At 34.4% G+C, this 21,030-nt stretch overlaps 1 protein-coding gene and 1 pseudogene across 3 annotated transcripts in view; one reads left to right on the top strand and one right to left on the bottom strand.

The window, feature by feature from the left end:
• LOC134236740 (kelch-like protein diablo) overlaps window positions 1–14,437 on the bottom strand; it is a 31,002-nt gene extending 16,565 nt beyond the window's left edge. The window contains exons 1-3 of one of the 3 annotated variants that reach the window (XM_062718924.1): window positions 14,310–14,437; window positions 11,077–11,387; window positions 6,134–6,893 (exon numbers count right to left, since the gene is read on the bottom strand). In XM_062718924.1, coding sequence (XP_062574908.1) covers window positions 6,445–6,893; window positions 11,077–11,365 — 738 coding nt within the window. In that variant the 5' untranslated portion in view covers window positions 11,366–11,387; window positions 14,310–14,437 and the 3' untranslated portion in view covers window positions 6,134–6,444. Of the gene's footprint in view, window positions 1–6,133; window positions 6,894–11,076; window positions 11,388–14,303 lie in introns of those variants that run through there. The other 2 variants (XM_062718925.1, XM_062718926.1) reach the window with 2 other exon arrangements.
• On the top strand, window positions 14,323–20,117 carry LOC134236715 (THUMP domain-containing protein 2-like; annotated as a pseudogene).
• Window positions 20,118–21,030: the final 913 nt, after the last annotated feature.

Consider the following 21,030-nt stretch of genomic DNA (forward strand, 5'->3'; position numbering starts at 1 on the left):
AGAATTATCCAGAATAAACTCCTCCAGCTTTCAAAGAGTTATCACTGAGAAAAAAAATCAGAAATGGAAATATATATAGAATATATATCTAGTATTTTTTTTTTATTTTTCTTTGAATCATCCAAGAATTTTCATCAATTGATATCTTTCAAAAAAAACACTCTGGTAATGCATACTGATTTGTTGTCTATGAACATCTTATAGAACTATAATCTAAACCTAAGAATATCTTGAAAAATTATCAGTAGATAAGGTACGTTGGTATGTCCTTATAACATTTTTAAGTACTTTTGCATATAGTGATTAAATTATATTGAAAAAAGTTGAGGAGAAATCTCAAGCGTAGATTTTGTAACAGCTTAAAAATTGTTTAAGGTTCTTCTTAAAAAAATTATGTTTTAATTTTCTTTCAAAACTAAAAACCGAATGTATCTAAATCTATGTCTATATCACTTTCCTCTATTTAGTCTCCATTCTTTGTCTTTCTGTTACGCATTTCAAGAGTTTTGAGTCTGTTTTCTGCTATAGCAAGACGAGTTTTAGGATTAATTGTTAAGAATTTTGAAGAGATTTTTTTGTCAATTGATTCTGTATATTTAACATTCTTGTAAAACTGTTCTCTGTAAATAGATTTTCCCTTGAGACGATCGAATTCCACGTCAGCACAGAATTTCTCTGCCCTGTCTAAAAAATTCTCCAGATCATATTTTTCGGCTGCTAAGATGAAATCCAGTAGCATTGTTACTGTAAGATTTGTTTCTCGGCAACACATGCTCTGCATGAATTTTTCACATTTACTAACCACTGATGATTGGTATTCGTGTGCTAAAGGTAATATCTTTAGCACATTTTCCTCTGAAAAGAAATATTTTAAAAGAAAATATTGCTTTGGGTAATGGAAATAGTGAGCATTTGAAAGGACCGAACTTATCAATGAAGAAATATATATATATATATATATATATATATATATATATATATATATATATATATATATATATATATATATATATATATATATATATATATATATATATATATATATATATATATATATATATATAATAGTATACATTACTTGTTACTGTATGTTTCATGTTCGGATAAAAACATCCGAGAAAAGCAACAAAGTCCTTAGCATTTTTGTTTTCCAGCTTTATCTCCCTTTCAGTACTTTCAGACAACATGGCGTAAAACACCGGTGAATGCTGGGTAAGGACAGCTTTGTTAACGTGAATTTTCTTATCTTCTACAACTAAAGTTACATCCGTTTCTGGAAAACCAATGTCGTCAACACTATCCATATTTCCGCCTCCGCTCTTACAGTATATGTGAACGTCTTGATGTTTGTTAAATGATTTTTCCTTAGATCAATTGATCTACATGCAATACAATCCAATAAATGCGTCCTGCCTGAATGAAGACCTACTTATGAGTAACTGATACAATCTCAACCTTTTTATTAAACATACAAGAATTACACAGCTGAACTCAACGAATAGATTTAAAAGATATTAATGTGCACTAGGTAAAAGTGCTAACGCACCACTTGTTATTATCATTTGTCTAATTAAACATTTGCCTAATCGGCACACTAGTACATCTAATATGGAATCTTGTCCGATACAGTGGAATTGCCAAATATTTTGGTGCCATGACAAGACCCTTAAGTTTTTAGTTAATTAAATGGGCTGCTTGCTCGAAAATCAATTTCCCAACTCCACTGTTCTGCCAAGTTGTGAAGATGTTGATTACCAAAGTAAAATTCAAGCAATCTCTTATATGATGAATTGAAAATCAAATAAAAAATTGCGATTGCTTATTACGTCACCTAAAAATCTTCCAGTGCCTAAGTATCTTGAAATTTCCGTGTGTCAATGCCGTTGGTATAGTTACGCATCTATAGAAAACTTGTTTATTTTTCTTAATTTATTTCTAAAAATTTTTACTAGAAGCAGAAATATTTCTATTTTTTTAATTTCCCTTAAGCAGCACTGTCTGCACTTTTAGGAGCAAGCGGCGCATATATAAGGTGTAAATTTTTTTTCAGTAACGAGCCCCGCGATGGTCTTTTACTTTGGTAACGTAGTCATATATTGAAAACATAAAAAGTAAAAATACTATTTTCTTTGATGGCGCGTTATCCATTTGGCTTGTATATATTACTACAAATATAACATTCTTTTAATGTGTATCCTTTTATGCAGCGTTAATGTATGTATGTTTTGGGTAAAATTAAATTTACTTCGAAATATACACTTGCTCCCATATTTTAACCAATCTATTTACCCGACGAAGCATAAAAATATCCTTGCTAGTGTTGATTTCTGGACGTTATCATCCTTAAAAGAAAGGAAGACAAGTGATTCAAGTTTTTCGAAATTGGATTCATTTACCAAATTCATCTTCTTCCACCAATATCCTTGTTACTGTTGATTTCTGGACGTATCATTCTTAAAAGATTGGGAAGAAAAGTGGTTTAAGTTTTTCGAAATTGGATCTACTTTGCGGCAAGTTCATTCACCAAATTCATCTTTGGGTCAGAAATGCAAATGGACAGAACTGAGTGGATTTTAATCTAGGGCAAAATTGTAAGCAAGTGTTAAAGGCGAAAATAATCTTGTATACAATATCTGTATATGACAAAAGTCTTTTTATCTAACTGTTATACTATGCTTGAAATTGGGATAAAAAAATCAAGAAAACTCCAAAAACATTCAAGCACTTTTTGTTGCGGTATCACTTTTAAAGTTCTTTCCAAATATTTTCCAGAAGATATGTTTCTAAATACATGTGAATACTTAGAAACAGCAGCGTTGTTTACCTAAATTTTCAGATCTTCCTCAATCAAAGTGACATTTGTTTTATGAACGACTAAAATGAACATGGGATTTGTAGGGATTATGAATTTAAATTGACCATGAAGCCATTTTTATTTTTTTTTTTACCAATTAGGCCTACCAACTACAAATTAAAACAATGGAAGAGTTTTATTTGCTTTCTTTTCTATCTTCCATTGCATGCTCACAAACAGGCATTTCTTCATGATATCGAATGAGTAGTATGCCTTCTTATAGGATATATGGTGAGATCAGGCAACACCTATTGTTTATAAATGAGTTATTTTCTATTAAAAATAATCGAATTCCTCAGAAAAAACATATAGTTTGGATTTTGTATAGGATTCTTCTATTTTCAATGTAAACAAGGAGTAGAAAGAAATTCATTGGTAGAGTTTCGTCACAAAATTTAAGCTTTTTAGGTCACCTGAGTAACTCATGTGACCTATTGCTATCCGTTTTCGTCCGTCGTCGTCCGTCGTGCGTCGTGCGTCGTGTGTTAACATTTGAACATTTTCAGCTTCTTCTCTAAAACCACTGAACCAATTTCAACGAAATTTGATATACAGCATCTATGGGTGAAGGGGAACAAAAATTGTGAATTTCATGGTCCCCGCCCCCCTGGGGCCTGAGGGGTGGGGCCAAAACCACTAAAATTAATGAAATCTTTAAAAATCTTCTTCTTTACTCCTGGACATCAAGCAGGCAAACTATTGGCATGAATGTAATGAGCATTGAGTCCTCTACCAAAATTGTGAAATTCATGGCCCCAGGGTCAGGGGTTCTAGTGCTAGGGCGGGGCTCTATAGATTATATAGTGAAAATGCATTATTTCTTTGAAAATCTTCTTCTCTGCTCCTGGGTATTAAATACACTAACTAAGCACATAGTTATGATGAGCAAGAGTGCCTCTTCCAGATTTGTGAATTTCATGGCCCCAGGGTCAGGGGTTCTGGTGTTAGGGCGGGGCTCTATAGATTATATAGTGAAAATGCATTATTTCTTTGAAAATCTTCTTCTCTGCTCCTGGATATTTAATAAACAAATTAAGCACATAGTTATGATGAGCAAGAGTGCCTCTTCCAGATTTGTGAATTTTATGGTCCCAGGGTCAGGGGTTCTGGTGTTAGGGCGGGGCTCTATAGATTATATAGTGAAAGCATAGTGAAAATGCATTATTTCTTTGAAAATCTTCTTCTCTGCTCCTGGGTATTAAATACACTAAATAAGCACATAGTTATGATGAGCAAAAGTGCCTCTTCCAAAATTGTTAATTTTATGGCCCCAGGGTCAGGGGTTCTGGTGTTGGGACGGGGCTCTATAGATAATATAGTGAGAATTCATTATTTCTTTGAAAATCTTCTTCTCTGCTCCTGGGTATTAAATACACTAACTAAGCACATAGTTATGATGAGCAAGAGTGCCTTTTCCAGATTTGTGAATTTTATGGCCCCAGGGTCAGGGGTTCTGGTGTTAGGGCGGGGCTCTATAGATTATATAGTGAAAATGCATTATTTCTTTGAAAATCTTCTTCTCTGCTCCTGGGTATTAAATACACTAAATAAGCACATAGTTATGATGAGCAAGAGTGCCTCTTCCAGATTTGTGAATTTTATGGCCCCAGGGTCAGGGGTTCTGGTGTTGGGGCGGGGCTCTATAGATAATATAGTGAGAATTCATTATTTCTTTGAAAATCTTCTTCTCTGCTCCTGGGTATTAAATACACTAAATAAGCACATAGTTATGATGAGCAAGAGTGCCTCTTCCAAAATTGTGAATTTTATGGCCCCAGGGTCAGGGGTTCTGGTGTTAGGGCGCGGCTCTATAGATTATATAGTGAAAATGCATTATTTCTTTGAAAATCTTCTTCTCTGCTCCTGGGTATTAGATTAACTAACTAAGCACATAGTTATGATGAGCAAGAGTGCCTCTTCCAAAATTGTGAATTTTATGGCCCCAGGGTCAGGGGTTCTGGTGTTAAGTTGGGGCTCTATTGATTATATAGTAAAAATACATTTATTCTTTGTAAATATTTTTCTTTGCTTCTGGGTTTTAAGCCAATGATCCAAGTATATATATATATTTATGATGAAGAAAGGTGCATCTAGCAAAGTGGTTTTTAATGCCCCCAGGGTTAAAGGGGGGGGGGGGTGGTTACATAGCCTGAAAATAAATTAATGCTTTGAAATCTGCTCTTTGGTATTAATCAACCATTTTATGATAAAATTTGCAAAATTTTGAAATATATGGCCCTGGGTCAGTGGTTCCTTTGGGGTGAGGTGCACAACTGGTTATAAAGTGGAAGTGCATTTTCTCTTTGTTACTCTGATCTACCTCTGGGTATTAAGTAAATAGAGTAAGCATGCTAAGTTAATAATTATGATAAGCAATGGTGCCTCTTTCAAAATTGTAAATTGTGAATTTCATGGCCTCCGGTTTAAACACGAACCAAATTTAATTGTTTGAAAGTTGTTACACAATACTCAGGTGACCTATAAGGCCCGTGGGCCTCTTGTTTGTTACTAATATTTGATAATACATGTATTGATAAAGTACCAGCGGTAGGGATTTCGTACTTGTTGCAGTGAAACAAAGATAAGAACAATATGAGCTGCAACTTTGATGTCGAAATTTTTTGTTGCAAATAACAATTTCAATGGCTGAAATAAATCGTTAATAAACTTCTGTTGTTCATATTTGCGATGGAAGATGTCGTCCTGTACAAAAAGGTTTTCTTATAGTAAACTGTACGAGTATACTGGAAAATATATCATAATAACATGTTTTAACAGCAAAAGAAATTCAAAAATGCAGCTTATATTGCTTTAAGCGAATTATTTTATTGAAAATTATCAAAGTAATATTAATTATACATTAAATGAAATTTACAAAACTTGATGAGTGATTTTGACTTGAAATACTGTAGAAGTACTTTTTTCCGCGTGGTATTAATTTACGCTACATGTATGTACGCGGTCACAAATTTTCCGCGGAAATTTGTCCAAGCGTACTTAATATAAATGTAAGGCTTATAGTGACAGTCTAGAAAATCCGCGTAATTTTCTACCCGCGAATTAAACAGAAATTGAGATTCCGCGGAATTATAACCCCGTGGAAAAAAGTACATCTACAGTATATTAAAATATTTTCATAACAAGAAACAAGAGATTATACATGTATTACTATATGCGTAAAAAATTCAAATCAAACATAAATGATCAATATAAGACTCAATTTTCAGAGAAATTCAAAAATTTATCGAATTTCTATATTCCCTAATTTTGGAATGAATAATGAATATTTATGAAATTATCAGAAAAACATTAAATTTTTAAAGTGATTTTGTAAAAATGTTTTCAAAACAAATCAACACATTAACATGAAGGCACTCTATGTGCTAATTAAAAAGAGCTATCATATATTGCAAACTTAAAGAGATCTCCCATTTTCGAAGTTAAATTCAAATTTATATTGCATATTGAAATTACCTGAAACAACATTAAAAAGTGTTTGTCAGAAAGCCCGGTTTATCGTTTTGATACCGACATTAATACGTGGTAAACCAATTTTTAAACATGTTAGAAGTATTATGCAGAAAACTCAATTATTCCTGATCGGATTTTTCTGACAACATAAGACTGTAATCTTCAGTAATTGGATCCCCACTGCTTCGTTTTCTTTTATACATCTCCAGAAACTTAACTCTTAGTTCTGCAATTTTATGCCGATGTTCAAGTCCTATATTCTTGAATTTCGTAGAAATACTTGTATCAGTCGTTTGTTTGTAAAGGTATTTTCTCCTTACGGCATCATAATCTCTTGTAATTATGTTTCCGTTTAGAAGATAATAGTCTACATGGGCACAAAACGTCATCGCAACATCCATTAACGTATGTAAGTCATATTTTTCGGCTGCTATGATGTAATCCAGTAGTGTTGTCACGGTCAGATTCGTTCCTGGTTTACACATGTCTACCATGAACTCTTCACAATCATCAACAAGAGATGACTGGTACTCATGTGCCAAAGGTAGTACTTGTAGAACATTGTGCTCTGTAAATTTAACAATAGTACGAATTACTTTTTTGTTGATTTATCATTAAATAAATGTGATCAATATCAAACATAAAATCTTTTTATGACAGCATGTTGTAATCAAAGTACTGAGACTGGTCAAAGGGTAAAAGATGTTGGTATCCCATGATAGGTCTTGTCAAAAGGATCACATACTTAAAGTATAAGAGTCCTAGCACCAATCGATCAGAAGTTATGGCCAAAGTAAAAAAAATGAATTTTGAAGTAAAAGTGTGTCAAATTACAAGTCAAGGTGAAGAGGTCAAATTTGGTGGTATCCAAAGGAAGGTCTTGTCACAAGGAATACACCTTTGAAATATGAAAGCCATATATAGTCCCATCCAGTTGAAAGTTATGGGCAAGGTTGAAGAGATATTTGCAGAGAAACAGACAAACAGTCAGATAGATCGACAAACGGACAAGGCGCAAACGATATACCCCCAAAATATCGTTTACGGGGGCATAAACATGAAATTGGAAAATTTTCTTTTCTTTCTGGGAGATAGTGAAGATTTTTTTCGGAATTCGGTCAATTTCTTTTTCCTTGAAATGTCCCAAAATTAAAAATCGATCTCACCTCTCCCTCTCTCATTCATTTGTTACCGGTCTCGGTAGATCAATTGGTAGAGCGCTCACTCCGTGATTTGGGTGTTGTGAGTTTGAATCTCGGCAGGGACTGAATTAAGTCGATAATAAATGGTGGTTAGCAACTGTTACGTTGCCATGCGTTCAGCACTTTGAAATGAAAGTTGTGGGTCCTTTGGACGATACCTTAAAAACCCATGGCCGGTGTCAATTAAGGCGTTCGCAAGATACAGAGTAAAGGTGTAAGGTGATGTCTTAATATAAGTAAAAATACCTCAAATGGAATGTAAAACAACATACAACATGTACAATTAATCATTGATTTTTCTAGAATAAAGTTAATGTAAGGGCGGCATACATGTAGATTGTACAAGTTTATGTCATTTAAATATTGAAACATATAAAACAACAACTTATGTTTCTTTATAAATTGATATTATAATTTAGCAGCCTTAGGGGTGCAAAATTCATCTCATCCTTCGTGTTAGGTGTATATTGTACTCCTCATGTGACTAATTATTCGTCATGACCTGATAAACATAATATCGGTAGAGAGCATGGTGTTTATCTAAATCATTGTAAAATTTTACCAACTTATTTTCCATGAGTAGTGTAAAAGTTGTCGAGGTTGTAATAAACACCAACCATGTACATGAAATACATGGAGATAACGAACAATGTCCGAGCTCAAAAGTTAATTAATGGAAGGATATGAAGATAACAAACAGTATTCAATCTCAAAGTCCATAAAACAATACAAAATAGGAAAACTGCAAACACGGACCTCCAAAACATCAGAGGTGGGATTAAGTGCCATGCAGGAGCGAGCATCTCCTGCCAACTGGTCACACCGGCCGTGTGCTCCTTGTTATTATCAGAAAATAACGGGAAAATGCGTCATCAATTCAGTGTACAAATAATGGACTAACAATTAATATAAAAAAGTCAGCATTTGACTCAGTGATAAATTGTATTTGCTGACCATTGAACTTACGAATTGGAAAAGATTACTTTAGACGAGATTGCTGATATTTTTGCTTCATCACTTTTTTTTGTCAATAAATTATCTCGTTTTAGAAATTATTCAAAAGTAGATCACGCTCCTGCGTTTCGAATCAACTGAGAGACATAAACTCCATACGAAGATGACAAAGGTATATTGCAGCATAGGTAAGTGAAGTTGACCATTGAAAAGTTGAAGTCTTCACGTTTATCATAAAGATTTTAGTTAGGTTACCATTACTGTCTTTCTCTAGTAAAATATCTAAATATGAAACAGATGATTCAGACCCTTTGGTATCTTTTTTTTTCAAATTCGCCTACATACGAGGGTTGATCCAAAAGTTCGTGGAATTTCTTAATATTTTATTTATTTTTCAGTGGCATTGGTTCAAAATTACAAATAAAAATAAAGACACTTGTGGAATATTTTAAATTTAAAAACATTTTAAATATCTTTGATAGTAACTTTATGGCAGTTGCCATAGAAACGGATGTTTGGAAATGCGGGGGAGACATTAACGCGTTTATTATCATTTAAATTCTTAATTCGTGAAATAAGAATTAAACCGCCCTATGTGGTATATAAAAGGAAAATTATGTCATTATTACGATTGCTTGATCTTTTATAAACCTTTGTGTGAGAGTTTTACTGATTTTACTGGATATTTAGTTTATAAGTTGATGATTTATTGCTCATCTTTAAGTTGTTAGTTAACGTCAAATTTTGGTCAAGTCACACGTTTTGTGAAAATCTCGAGATCACTCGATCTTAAACGCGTATATTATTGACATAGGCTGGGGAAAAATGCATTTAGTCACTGGTTTTCCAGTGGCATAAGAAATTTAAGAAAAATTGGAACTTCCATGGACATTGATAAAAGTTGTGGTCCCTTTTAAGAGGCTCTGTTTAAGTACGTATCCCCTAGACAAATTAAAAGCGTTAATGGACGTTGTCGGCTGCCGTTCTTATTTTGACATTGCTACTGAAATTGGAAATCATATGGAAAGATGGGTAGTATTTTGAAATATGAGTAAAAAATGAAGTTGGTGCGAGGGGATACCCAGGCTTTTCTTGAGAAAAAAAAATGGAGAAAAAGACAGCATTTTGTAGAATTACGTATTATAATTGGACATTTGGGCGAGATGCTTCTATAACGTGACGTGACATATCTAACTTGACGTTACGTCGAAGTCTCCCCCGGGTTTCCTAACTATCTATTTTCAGAAAGCTTGTGTGACCCTATTGGTGAGTGGAAAGTGGTGAAATTTTCCAATCTTGTTGCATTAGGACTCTATATTATGAATATGCCTGTTGTTTGCTTTCATCAAATCACGATAAAATTTTAGAAAGAAATTCCACGAAGTTTTGGATCAACCCTCGTATATCGTGCCGGCATAAGAATGGAAATAACAGAAGTGCGTTGCACGTTGAACCATAGAGAGCAAGGATAGGAAATTTTGTATGGCATAGCCTGTCCACTTTGTCAATAAATCATTATTGATGCAAAGAATGGGTGGACTTCACTGCCCAGGAAAAATGCTGTAAATTTAAAGTTTCATAATATGTTTTATTTCTTTCCGTCTTTTAAACCCCCGATATCTTAACCGTGTACATGTATTCATCGTTCAAATTTTAAATTATAACACTCTTTTCTAGGAAAACTTTTTAAAAAATCGGAGGCATGTGGGCCTAAGGCCGGCAGAGGATGTTCACTCCTCCATGGCACCTGATCCAACCTCTGATGTTTTGGAGGTCCTTATTTCCTCTGCTTCTGTTTTGTATTGTTTTATGGACTTTTTTTCTTGAGTACAGTTGGGTATCTCCATATGTTTCATATCAAAAGATGATCAGGGTCTCGCGCTTTCAATCCTCTGAATACATAGTCATCGCAATTGTTAGTCGGTTGTTCTTAAGATAACTGTAGCTGTAGAAGAGCCGACAAACGTGCGCTCATACTTATATTAGCCAAAATCATGTACAAAACAAACTTCTTGATTCCACTGCTACGACTGAATTAACCATGATTTTGACTTCGATTGACCTGTTGAATATTGCAATTCATCACGTAATGTTCACCTGCGACTGTATCGAGAAAACAGTTACATTTTATTCCTCATCTTGACCTCGATCTTAATCACGTGATGGAACGTGTTTGGTTGCCATTTTCAGAACTTAGAAAATTACTATAAAAATGTATGTTCTAACTTTGCCTGTCTCACATTTTCTTTAAGTTTCATTTTTACATTGCTATTATATACCATACACGTACTGGAGGGAGAGAGAGGGACATGTGGATAATGACGCCGATGGATAGCCACGGCTTACAAAGTCCGAAAACCACCCAGGTACATGTCGAATTTCGGACAGCGACACTCATGTAACGTTGCTTCTATTTTGATTTGTGGCAACAAGGCATTGTTTTGTACAAATGTTCTACTTTATATAATCAAATACTCTCAAAAAGATACCAAATAGGGCTTAAAATCCAGTGGCACCCATTTTTTGGAGTTCAGATTACAGTTTGGAAACACAATTCATGTGACTATAATAGTATGGAAGATGTCCTTTCTTTACCTGTGAGTTTATGTTTCATGTTTGGATAAAAACTTCGAAGAAATTCTACAACATCTTGGAACTTTTTGTCGTGAAGCGGTACCTCTTTTTGCTTACTTTCCTTAAAGTTACCAGAAAACATGGCTTTAAACACGGGTGAATGTTGAGAAAGGACAGCCTTACTGACGTGAATTTTTCGACCTTCCACAAGCAAGGTCACATCTGTTTCTGGAAATTCAAGATCTAATTGACCGTCAGCGCTACTATCATCCGTATTGATTTCTTTTTCAACTTCTTGCGACGATGTCATTTTTATTCTTGGTTTGTTACAACTAAACAAAAGAAAAGAATATTTAATTGATTTACATGTATATTATATCATGTATAAAGTATGTGTGTAACTTCGTATCATTCATCGAATGAGTGTGCAATAAATACATAGTTTTTAATTTTCTAAATAAATAAATTCATATTGCAAATTAATTAATCAAATGCATCAAAAGTTTAAAAAAAACTATATAATATATAATTTATAAAAATTCATTTGCATATCAATGAGTTTCCTTTCTTTTTCTATTTTAAACAAACTAGTTTGACTACTAGTACTTGTAGAGTTTGACTACTAGTACTTGTAGAAATTCTAAATTCTAATACTAATAGAAAAATAACTTGAATATTAAATTATAATATACAAATTATCCATAATCATTTTTTTAGCAAAAAATCACTTATTTTGAGACGCCACCACTAGCCAGAGGGCTAAAATGTCACAATAAATCAAAAAACCTATGTATAAACTATAGATAGTTAATTTTAAATAACTATATTTAACAAAAGTAAATTTTTGTAGGGTAGTTCAAATCACATGAGGCTTAATTATATTCAAATAACAGCAAAATATATATAGATATAAAATTTTCGGTAAAAACAAACATTAAACCTTTTACAGTGAAACGGAAATTGGTTGTTGTTAGTTTTGTATAAACGTTTGACCTATGTTTTTATATACATTCTTAAACACTAAAAAATATTAATTCTCAGATCATACAAGTAGTATGAAACTGCCTATGTACTGGGGCTGCACTGAGGTAACACATTTTGTGTTACAGGAACTCAGGGGACCTCTCTGGTCACGGAGTGGGTAAACTTTAGTTTGTTTCTTCTCTTACATACGGTCGTAAGACCTGAGTAAGGCAGACGGTTGCAGGGGATAAACTGCTTAGTGTTTCACAGTACGTAAGACCTGAATAAGGCAGGCACTTGGTTGTAAAGAGAGGTGGCATACAACAATTAGAGGTGGGGGAAGTGCCAAGATGCAGCAGTACTAGTGGAGTGGCAGGACTAGTAAAATTCATTGCGGGAGACACCCGTCGACCACAGTAAGTGATTGTCCAATCAAAAAAAACCTGTTGATTTATTGTATTGTATTTGTATATATTTTATTTGGTCAACAAAAACCTGAGTTAACAGATTAACGAACGAGTGACATGCCTTGGTGATACAAGACTCACATATCACCAACACCAAGCTCGGCTGCGTTGCACGTTACATTATTTGGTGGCAGTGGTGGGATTTTGTTAACCATGGATTCATCTAAGAAGGTGTCAAAAACTATAGAGCGGATGGAGAAACTCTTAGAAAATATGAGAATGTCAACCAGCGACGATGGTCAGACAAATGCGGCAAGCCAAGAGTCTGGATATGCGACACGCAGAACTGATAATCAACTGGCCGGTATGTCAGGAGATGTGTCATTTGACGAGTACGGCGCACGACCTAAAGTTAGATTTCCAGACGAAGGCAAACCAAGCTATACACCACGTGTTGGGTTTGACGACGTTGTGACAGGCCATCTGTTTGACACGCCAAAACCACAGAGACAGTCAATTGGGACGGACAACGCCAAGACAGGCCATATAATCAAGCCAGCTACGTACGGCGGAACCAGTTCCTTGCTTGACTACAAATCACATTTTGAGGCTTGCGCTGTTGTAAATGGCTGGACAGAGGATTAGAAGGGTCTTTACTTAGCTGTATCACTGCATGGCCAAGCACAATCAGTGTTAGGTGACTTGCCAAGCGATACTGGTCAGCACTATAAGACACTGTTGAGATCCCTTGAGGAGAGGTTCTCCCCTCCTATCCAAACAAATTTGTATCATGTTCAGCTAAAAGAAAGAAGACAAAGAGCATCTGAGTCCATACCAGAGTTAGGTCAGGCCATTAGATGACTCACCAATTTGGCCTACGCATCAGCACCTGGTGATGTGCGAGAAACTCTGGGTAAAGATGCATTCATAGATGCCTAGGGAGATGTCATAAATTGTCAGGCATAAAAAAATTTGTACATATGTAAATAAATTGTAAATAGTTAATCATATGCGGGACGCATATAATCTTGAGGGGAGGGTAATGAAACGGAAATGGTTGTTGTTTAGTTTCGTATAAACGTTAGACCTACATTTTTATATAAATTCTTAAACACTAAAAAATATTAATTCTCAGATCATACAAGTTGTATGAAACTGCCTATGTACTAGGGCTGCACTGAGGTAATACATGCTGTATTACAGGAACTCAGGGGACCTCTCTGCTGACGGAGTGGATAAACATTAGCTTGTTTCTTCTCTTACATACGGTCGTAAGACCTGAATAAGGCAGACGGTTGTAGGGGATGAAAAGCTAAGTGTTTCACAGTATACCAAAGCACGTAAGACCTGAATAAGGCAGTCACTTGGTTGTAGAGAGAGATGGCATACCACAAATAGAAGTGGGGGAAGTGCCAAGATGCAGCAGTACTAGTGGAGTTGCAGGACTAGTGAAATTCATTGCGGGAGACACCCGTCGACCACAGTTAGTGGTTGTCCAATCAAGAAGAAACCCATAGTATTTGTATATATTTGATTATAATCGTATTGGTAAAAAAAACCTGAGTTAACAGGTTAACGAACCTGAGTGTAACGCCTCGGTGATACAAGACATATCACCAATACCAAGCTCGGCCGCGTTGCAAGTTACAATACTTATTTAGGGCATTGTCGCTATTTATGCTTTGTCAGTCAATATTCTTTAGCATAAAAATATGTTTGTTAATATTTTTACTGAATTTGTTATTAGTCATATACTTCCTTCAAACTTAAATGCAGAATTAAGACAGAATTTCCTTATCAAATATCCGTAGCTAATAGAGACACAAAATTGTATTAACGTTTTTCGCCTTAAATTGAAAATTTTCATAATAATTTTACTATTACCTTCCTTGGAACGATGACTTTGATGAATATAAGAGCAAACTGTACAAGAAAATGGTTCTTAATTACAATTTTGGAGAGAAATTGCCAAATCAATGCCTTGCTGCATTATTTATACAATTTAGACTTTTTGTTGTTTCCTACACTGAAGAGCTATTTGAAAAGTGAAAGTAGAATCATGCGCTTCTTTTGTACTGCTGGTAGAGGAACAGAGGTTTTTGCTTGTCAAGAAGTGTGCAAAGAGTTTAATCTATGTAATAATTTGGTAATATATGTAATTATTTGGTAATAATTGTTTTTTAAGGATGTCTATCGATATCTAGTATAAGAAGAAGCATAAAAAGGCTGTAAAACGTTTGTTTATGTTGAAAAATTAAAAATTCACTTATTGAGCAGGTTGGGACCAATCGCCCAAAATGGGATATAATAGTCCGTTTGGGATATAATATCCCAAATGGGCTATAAATTTACAGTGCAAAAAATGAAAATTTTTATTTTGGTAATAGATATCATAAATCGATCCGCATCAAAACCACAGGTACTTGGGTCGTGGTTTATAAAAATTTATTATGTACCTAATTGATATGTAAAAAAAATACTTTTTTTTTTACATATCAGTAAGGTACATTATAAATATTTATAAACCACGACCCAAGTACCTGTGATCAAAACACTTAAAATGGAATAACTTTTGGTAAGCAAGTTTTTCTGAAACCCTATAGCTACCACTTGTTAGATTGATCCCCAAGAAGTTAAGGAACTTCTGAGGGATCAATTTCCTAAACAATGGGCATACAGGAAAATTTGTCAACCAAAAGTTATTCCTTTTTAAGTGTTGTCTGATATTTATAGCCAAAATAAAATTTTTCAATTTTTGCACTGTAAATTTATAGCCCATTTGGGATATTATATCCCAAACGCACTATTATATCCCATTTGGGCAATTGGTCCCAACCTGTTGAGATAAAATCCAGTAAGGTCAATATGTATACATATACATATATGTATATGGGTCGCTGTATAGTACACAGCTGTAAAGACTGTTTACAATGTCAACTATTATCAACATCCTTCATGATTTTATTTGTAAGAGATGTATCATTTTATGTACAGCTTCCCAAATCTGAAGGCAGAGTGTATTTTGAAGGCAATGTGAACCAAGTAGAGAAAATTCTTCAATTGAAGACTGTAGAGAGGGCATTTGCACTGGTCTTGCATGGAGACTCGAACAAATACAAAGGTACATCTTTCTATAAATTAATTCTCTTTTATGACTTTTCTTTTATTTCAAAATTATAGACCGATGTAGGTACTTAATTAGTCACTAGTTTCCTCAAAGTTAAATTACAAAGACTTATTTATATCAAAATTTACAAGAAATAAAAAAAGGAAAATTATGATATGATTAAAAGACAACAGATAAGGAATTGCTTTTCAGTTTATTCTCAATAAGAATTTATTCAAATTTTATTACAAGCAGATCTTGATAGAGCAACATTTTAAAACAATCTGAGGACAGATATCCTAAATGAAGATTCCTGGAAGAACGAAGACCTCAAAAGTGTAATAGAATACCTGAAATCCAGACAATCTAGCACTTTACAAAGGGAGGCAATTCCTGTAAATGGGGAAGGTCCTCCCAGCAAGAAAATCAAGCAGGAGAGGAAACTCAGCTTCAGAGTGTCTTGTAAATGTTCTGGTGTTCTGGGAAGAAAAGTCACTGCTCAGGTATTGCTGTGTGAATGTTAATAACATACAGTATAGTGGGTCATTTTAGTGGGGTGCTCATTTTGGCTTCTTTTGACGTTTTGATATTAGCCTGCAAAAATTTTAATCCCTGAAATATTCATTGCTCTTCTTAGTGACCTTTAAAATAAATTACGCCAAAATTATTGGCAAACCTTTGAGGAGACAAAATGCTAAAATTTTACACTGGCTAAGAAAACTCTCTATAAAGTAACACTGTGTAACTAGGGATAACATACTGTGGAATCATATATACAGTAAAACTCGGTTATAATGAAGTCACTGGGACTTATGAAATTACTTCACTATATCCGTAATTCATCATATCTGTATCAGGAATTTATATAGCTGGGGATCCAAGATAACTTCACTATATCCGTGAATTCCATACATGTTAACCTATTGTGATGAAAAATAGGGAGATTCAGACCTCAAAAGCGGTAGCATTGCGCGTGCGTTGTTTTACGCTTGGATTATCGATACATTTCATGTAATATACATGTATATAAGAAGACAGAAACACCTTAAGTTTGATATAAATTGTACAAATTCAAATATTTTCATGCTCATCATTCTGCTTGGATTGGCTGTTTAACTAAGCCTTTTGAAGAGTGATCTTTGCTGATATAGCCTAAAAAAAGTTCCTATCTTTCGTCATATAAATCAGATTTCCCGCGATGATCGAAAACGAAAGTAGAGATATGCCACATGTCTTGCCAAGGTCAATCGAGTGATTTCTTTTGACTTTATCGATAAAATTGGGAGCTCCTGTGCTTTTATAGACGACGTCAAACGTTTTCATCTAATTCTTAAAAGCTGTATCTCCTTTTTCATGGCAGTGATGTTGACTTAATTTATCGTAACCAAAGAAATCACTGGTAATCTTGTGCTGTTGTCGTTGTCAAATTCGTGCTTGAAATCTTTGTACATATCGGTACAATAAAAGCGTTTGTATGCCTCCGAGTCAAATCACGCGATATCAAACGAGATTTTATGAGAGTGGCTTCAAAAATGGATACCCAAGCGAACCAAAAATACATTAGACGAAACTTTTGTAGAAAAGCGGTAGATTTCTGAATTAATCGGTAGGCGGGAGTTTGAGTGAAAAAGCGGTAGACTCCCGTCTAAATCGGTAGAGTTAACATGTATGGTAAATTCACAATATCCGTGTTCGTACTAAGCGAGTTTTGCTGTAATGTCATTGTTTGAGGGGGAACAAATACAAAAACAAAATAATGTAATTTGAAAATTGTTTTCATTCAGTTACTGGCAAAACAGATTGGAATCAAACTTAGTCAGCTGATGAGATGGATTGTAAATTTCAAGGATCCAGACATTGAAGTGAGTAACACAGTGTTTGCAAAGTAATCATGTTAAATTGGATTGAAATTAACATTCACACTATAAAATGTAATGCAGAAAGATAGTTCATTTTCTCATTTCATTATACATGTAATTGTTCAAAATTTTCAAACTGATTTTTGTATTTTACTAGATTTGCATACAAGTGAATGATGTACATGTTAGTGTTGGCATTCCATTGACCAGGTATGTATTATATATTGCACATATTTACACACATCATGATTTTCACTGTTTTGTGAGGATACTATCAAAATTAATTTACCAGAATAATTTTTCTCTGCCTTTATATAAATTTCATTCAGCCTGCATGCACTAAATGTTATGCTGATGTTGCAAAAATATCTCCTTGAATAAAGAATGATTCCTGTACAATAACTTTTCATGCAAAGTTAACATTTAAACATATACAAATTTTAAATAAAGCATATAATATATGACTAGCCCCTTCTTCTGGTTGTTTAGAGTTCCATTATCTAAAAGAGATTATGTGAAATGTCATGGATTAAGGGGACCCGTCACATGGATCATGTCAAATTTGCTGGAAATCAAGGTATTTTTAACATGCTTTTAAAAAATTAATTAATGATGCACATGCATTTATTTTGATGAATATTAAATGACCATCTGTTGTTATAATTTACCCTTATTAAAGAATATATTTGTTTTTCATAGTTATATCTTCAATTCAGCATATTAATTATAATGTTTTTCCCCTCCTCAGAATCAAAGTGTAATTTTGGATCCCATGTGTGGAAAAGCCACTATTCTTCTTGAGGCAGCAAAACACATAGAGGTAAAAAATTCCAACATTCTATTTCTGTTTTTCCAACCCCTCTCAATACTCAGTAATACTACATAATGTTAAAGATTAGAATCTGTTATTCAATATGTGCCCTGTACATTCAGGGAATGTACAATTTTCCACAGTTTTACAAATAAATTAATTTCTTTAAAAATTCTTGCAGCAAACCTTTTATGGAGTGATCATGCATTTTAAGCCCCCTTTGAAGAAGGGAGGGCATATTGCTTTGCTGCTGTCTGTCCTTTGGTCGGTCTGTAAATCCACCATCTCTTTCCGTTCATTTTCTTCTCAGAGGTTGCACTTATTGAACTAAAATTTGATATACAGATTTATGATAAGAATATCTAGGTCAATTTTAGTTTTGGGAACGTTTGATCCATTTTGGAAAAAGTTATGGCCCTTGGATTTGAAAAATTCTAATAATTTGGGGGAGGGGGGCATAAGTGTTTTGGAAAAATCTCTTAATTAATTATAAATTTCAAAATGTATATTTCACCATCAGTGTAATTTTCTTCTTGTATAGTATATTTTGTGTAATTTTCAGGGAGTCTTTTGTATAGGTTGTGACATCAGTGATGATCAATTAAAATTGGCTCAGGAAAATATTGCCTTTGGGGAGGTACATGACAGACTACAGTTAATCAAGGCTGATTGTAGAGGTAAGAAAGGAATTTCTATTTCAGCAATTATACATGATGACAAGGGTTTTCAAAGGTCTTGGAAAAACTTGACTTTGTCTCAATATCCAAAAGTCTTCAAAATAATTCACAATAAACTCAGGAAATTTTTTGAAGGGGGGGAGCAATATCATTACCACTACCAAAAAAAATGTACATGTACCAGTCTCTAAACACTAACACACACACACACAATATAAAAGAAAGCATAAATTTAATTAAAAATTTAACAGACCCCCTCCCTTTTTTCAGCATTGCCTTTAACTAATGAGAGTGTGGATGGTATAGTCTGTGACACCCCATTTGGAAAGAAGTACAGTGTCAGAGAGTCATCGACTGCATTTCATGCTTCTTTACTCCAAGAAATGTACAGGTACTCTTACACAAATAATGTATAATTCTCATCATATGTTGCTCATAAAATAAATGTTAATATAAAACAAATTCAGATACAAAATATTTAACAAGGCTACTTCACAGGGTTTATTTTAACTATAATCATAAAAAATACACGACTCAGAGGTACATGCATGTTAATGTTTGTTAATTTCTCTTTGTGTGCTTGTTCTAGAGTCCTTAAGAAGAACGGAACAGCTGTGCTTTTGGTCAGTGAAGAAATGCACAACATCCTCAAAAATGCAGAAAATTCAAATAATCAACATTGTGTACATCCCAGCAAGTATACAGATGAAGACAACAAGCAACAAAGCAAAGATACAGATGACTATTCTAGTGATGCAGGTGACCAATCAAAAACATCTTTAGATGTAGATACAGATGATTATTGGTGTATTCCTGATGATCAATCAAAATCATCCCTAGATGTAGATACTGTGAATTTAGTGAATACTGTTGATTCCTCAGACCCAGCAGTGAATGATGCTAAAACAATCTTGGGAAAAAAATTGAAAAAATTACAATCTCACACAAGTAGTCCTTTGTTACCTCATAAATTACATTCCCAAGCTGCAGAGAAAACTATACAGAGTAACAGTTCAGTTTTAAAGGATGAAGGATTGACAGACATTTGTAAGGAGGCTGTGAAAAGAAATTGTGATGTAACTTGTGATGTAGTGGAGAGAGATGTGAAAGAAAGATTGCCTTCCATTCTCCAGAAGTTTAACCATGTATGTGACCATTACATTAAACTGGGAGAAACAAATTCATTTATTTTTGTACTGAGAAAAAAGTAGTATTAATTCTTTCATTTTATTAAATAAATTGTTGAAGATAATAAAATTTGGAGTGTTTTTCTAGTACATGTATCTACAATATAAAAAAAAATTGGTAGCCTGCATTGAAACTATACATGGATGCACTAAATGTTATGCTGGTGTTGCAAAAATATCTCCTTGAATAAAGAATGATTCCTATACAATAACTTTCATGCAAAGTTAATATTTAAACATCCACTAATATAATAAGCATTAATACATCACTAGCTCTATCTTCTGGTTGTTAAGAGTTCCATTGTCTAAATGTTTTGTGCAGAACTCTCTGCGCTATAGTCACCCCTTTCACTCGGAGGAACATGTTCTGTCCAATTTTAGAGGGTACAGTTTGTGCAGAGCTCTCTCTTCACTTAGGTCCCCCCTTCCAAAAAACAGCCAAAATCCTCATTTCTGCGCAAAAGTTTTCCTCCAAAGTCAGACAGATCTTGACCGTCTCCAGAGAGTAGCGCTGGCAGGCCACCCTTATCCCTTTGACTTTATCAGCCAATCAAGAGCAGGCTGTGGGGGTAGCAGACCGCCGGCTGTCCGCCCTTCTCCCCTCGACCATCTCGACAGAACAGCACAGGCCATGGAGGGGAGCAAGCCTCTTGTCTCCCTGGACCAGCTCAGCTGAACGTAAGAGCTAAGGTTTGACTAAGCCTGCAAGTGTTAGGGTTAGGCTGTGAGAGTTAGGGTGAGAATAAGATGCACAGATAAGAGTAGTGTTAGGGTTGGAGTACTTTTAGGCTGCTAAGGTAAGAGTTAAGTTTAGGCTGCTAGGGTTAGGTTGCTGCTGATTTTAGAGTTAAGAGTTAGGCTGTTAGGTTTAGATTAAGGGTAAGTCTGCTAGGGATAGAGTTAGGGTTACGCTGCTAGGATTAGAATAAGGTTTAGGCATGTAGGGTTAGAGTTAGTGCTAGGCT

This window comes from Saccostrea cucullata, unplaced genomic scaffold (genome assembly GCF_032062105.1).
Source record: "Saccostrea cucullata isolate Sc308-1 unplaced genomic scaffold, CSIRO_AGI_Scuc_v1 ctg2233, whole genome shotgun sequence".
NCBI lineage: Eukaryota > Metazoa > Mollusca > Bivalvia > Ostreida > Ostreidae > Saccostrea > Saccostrea cuccullata.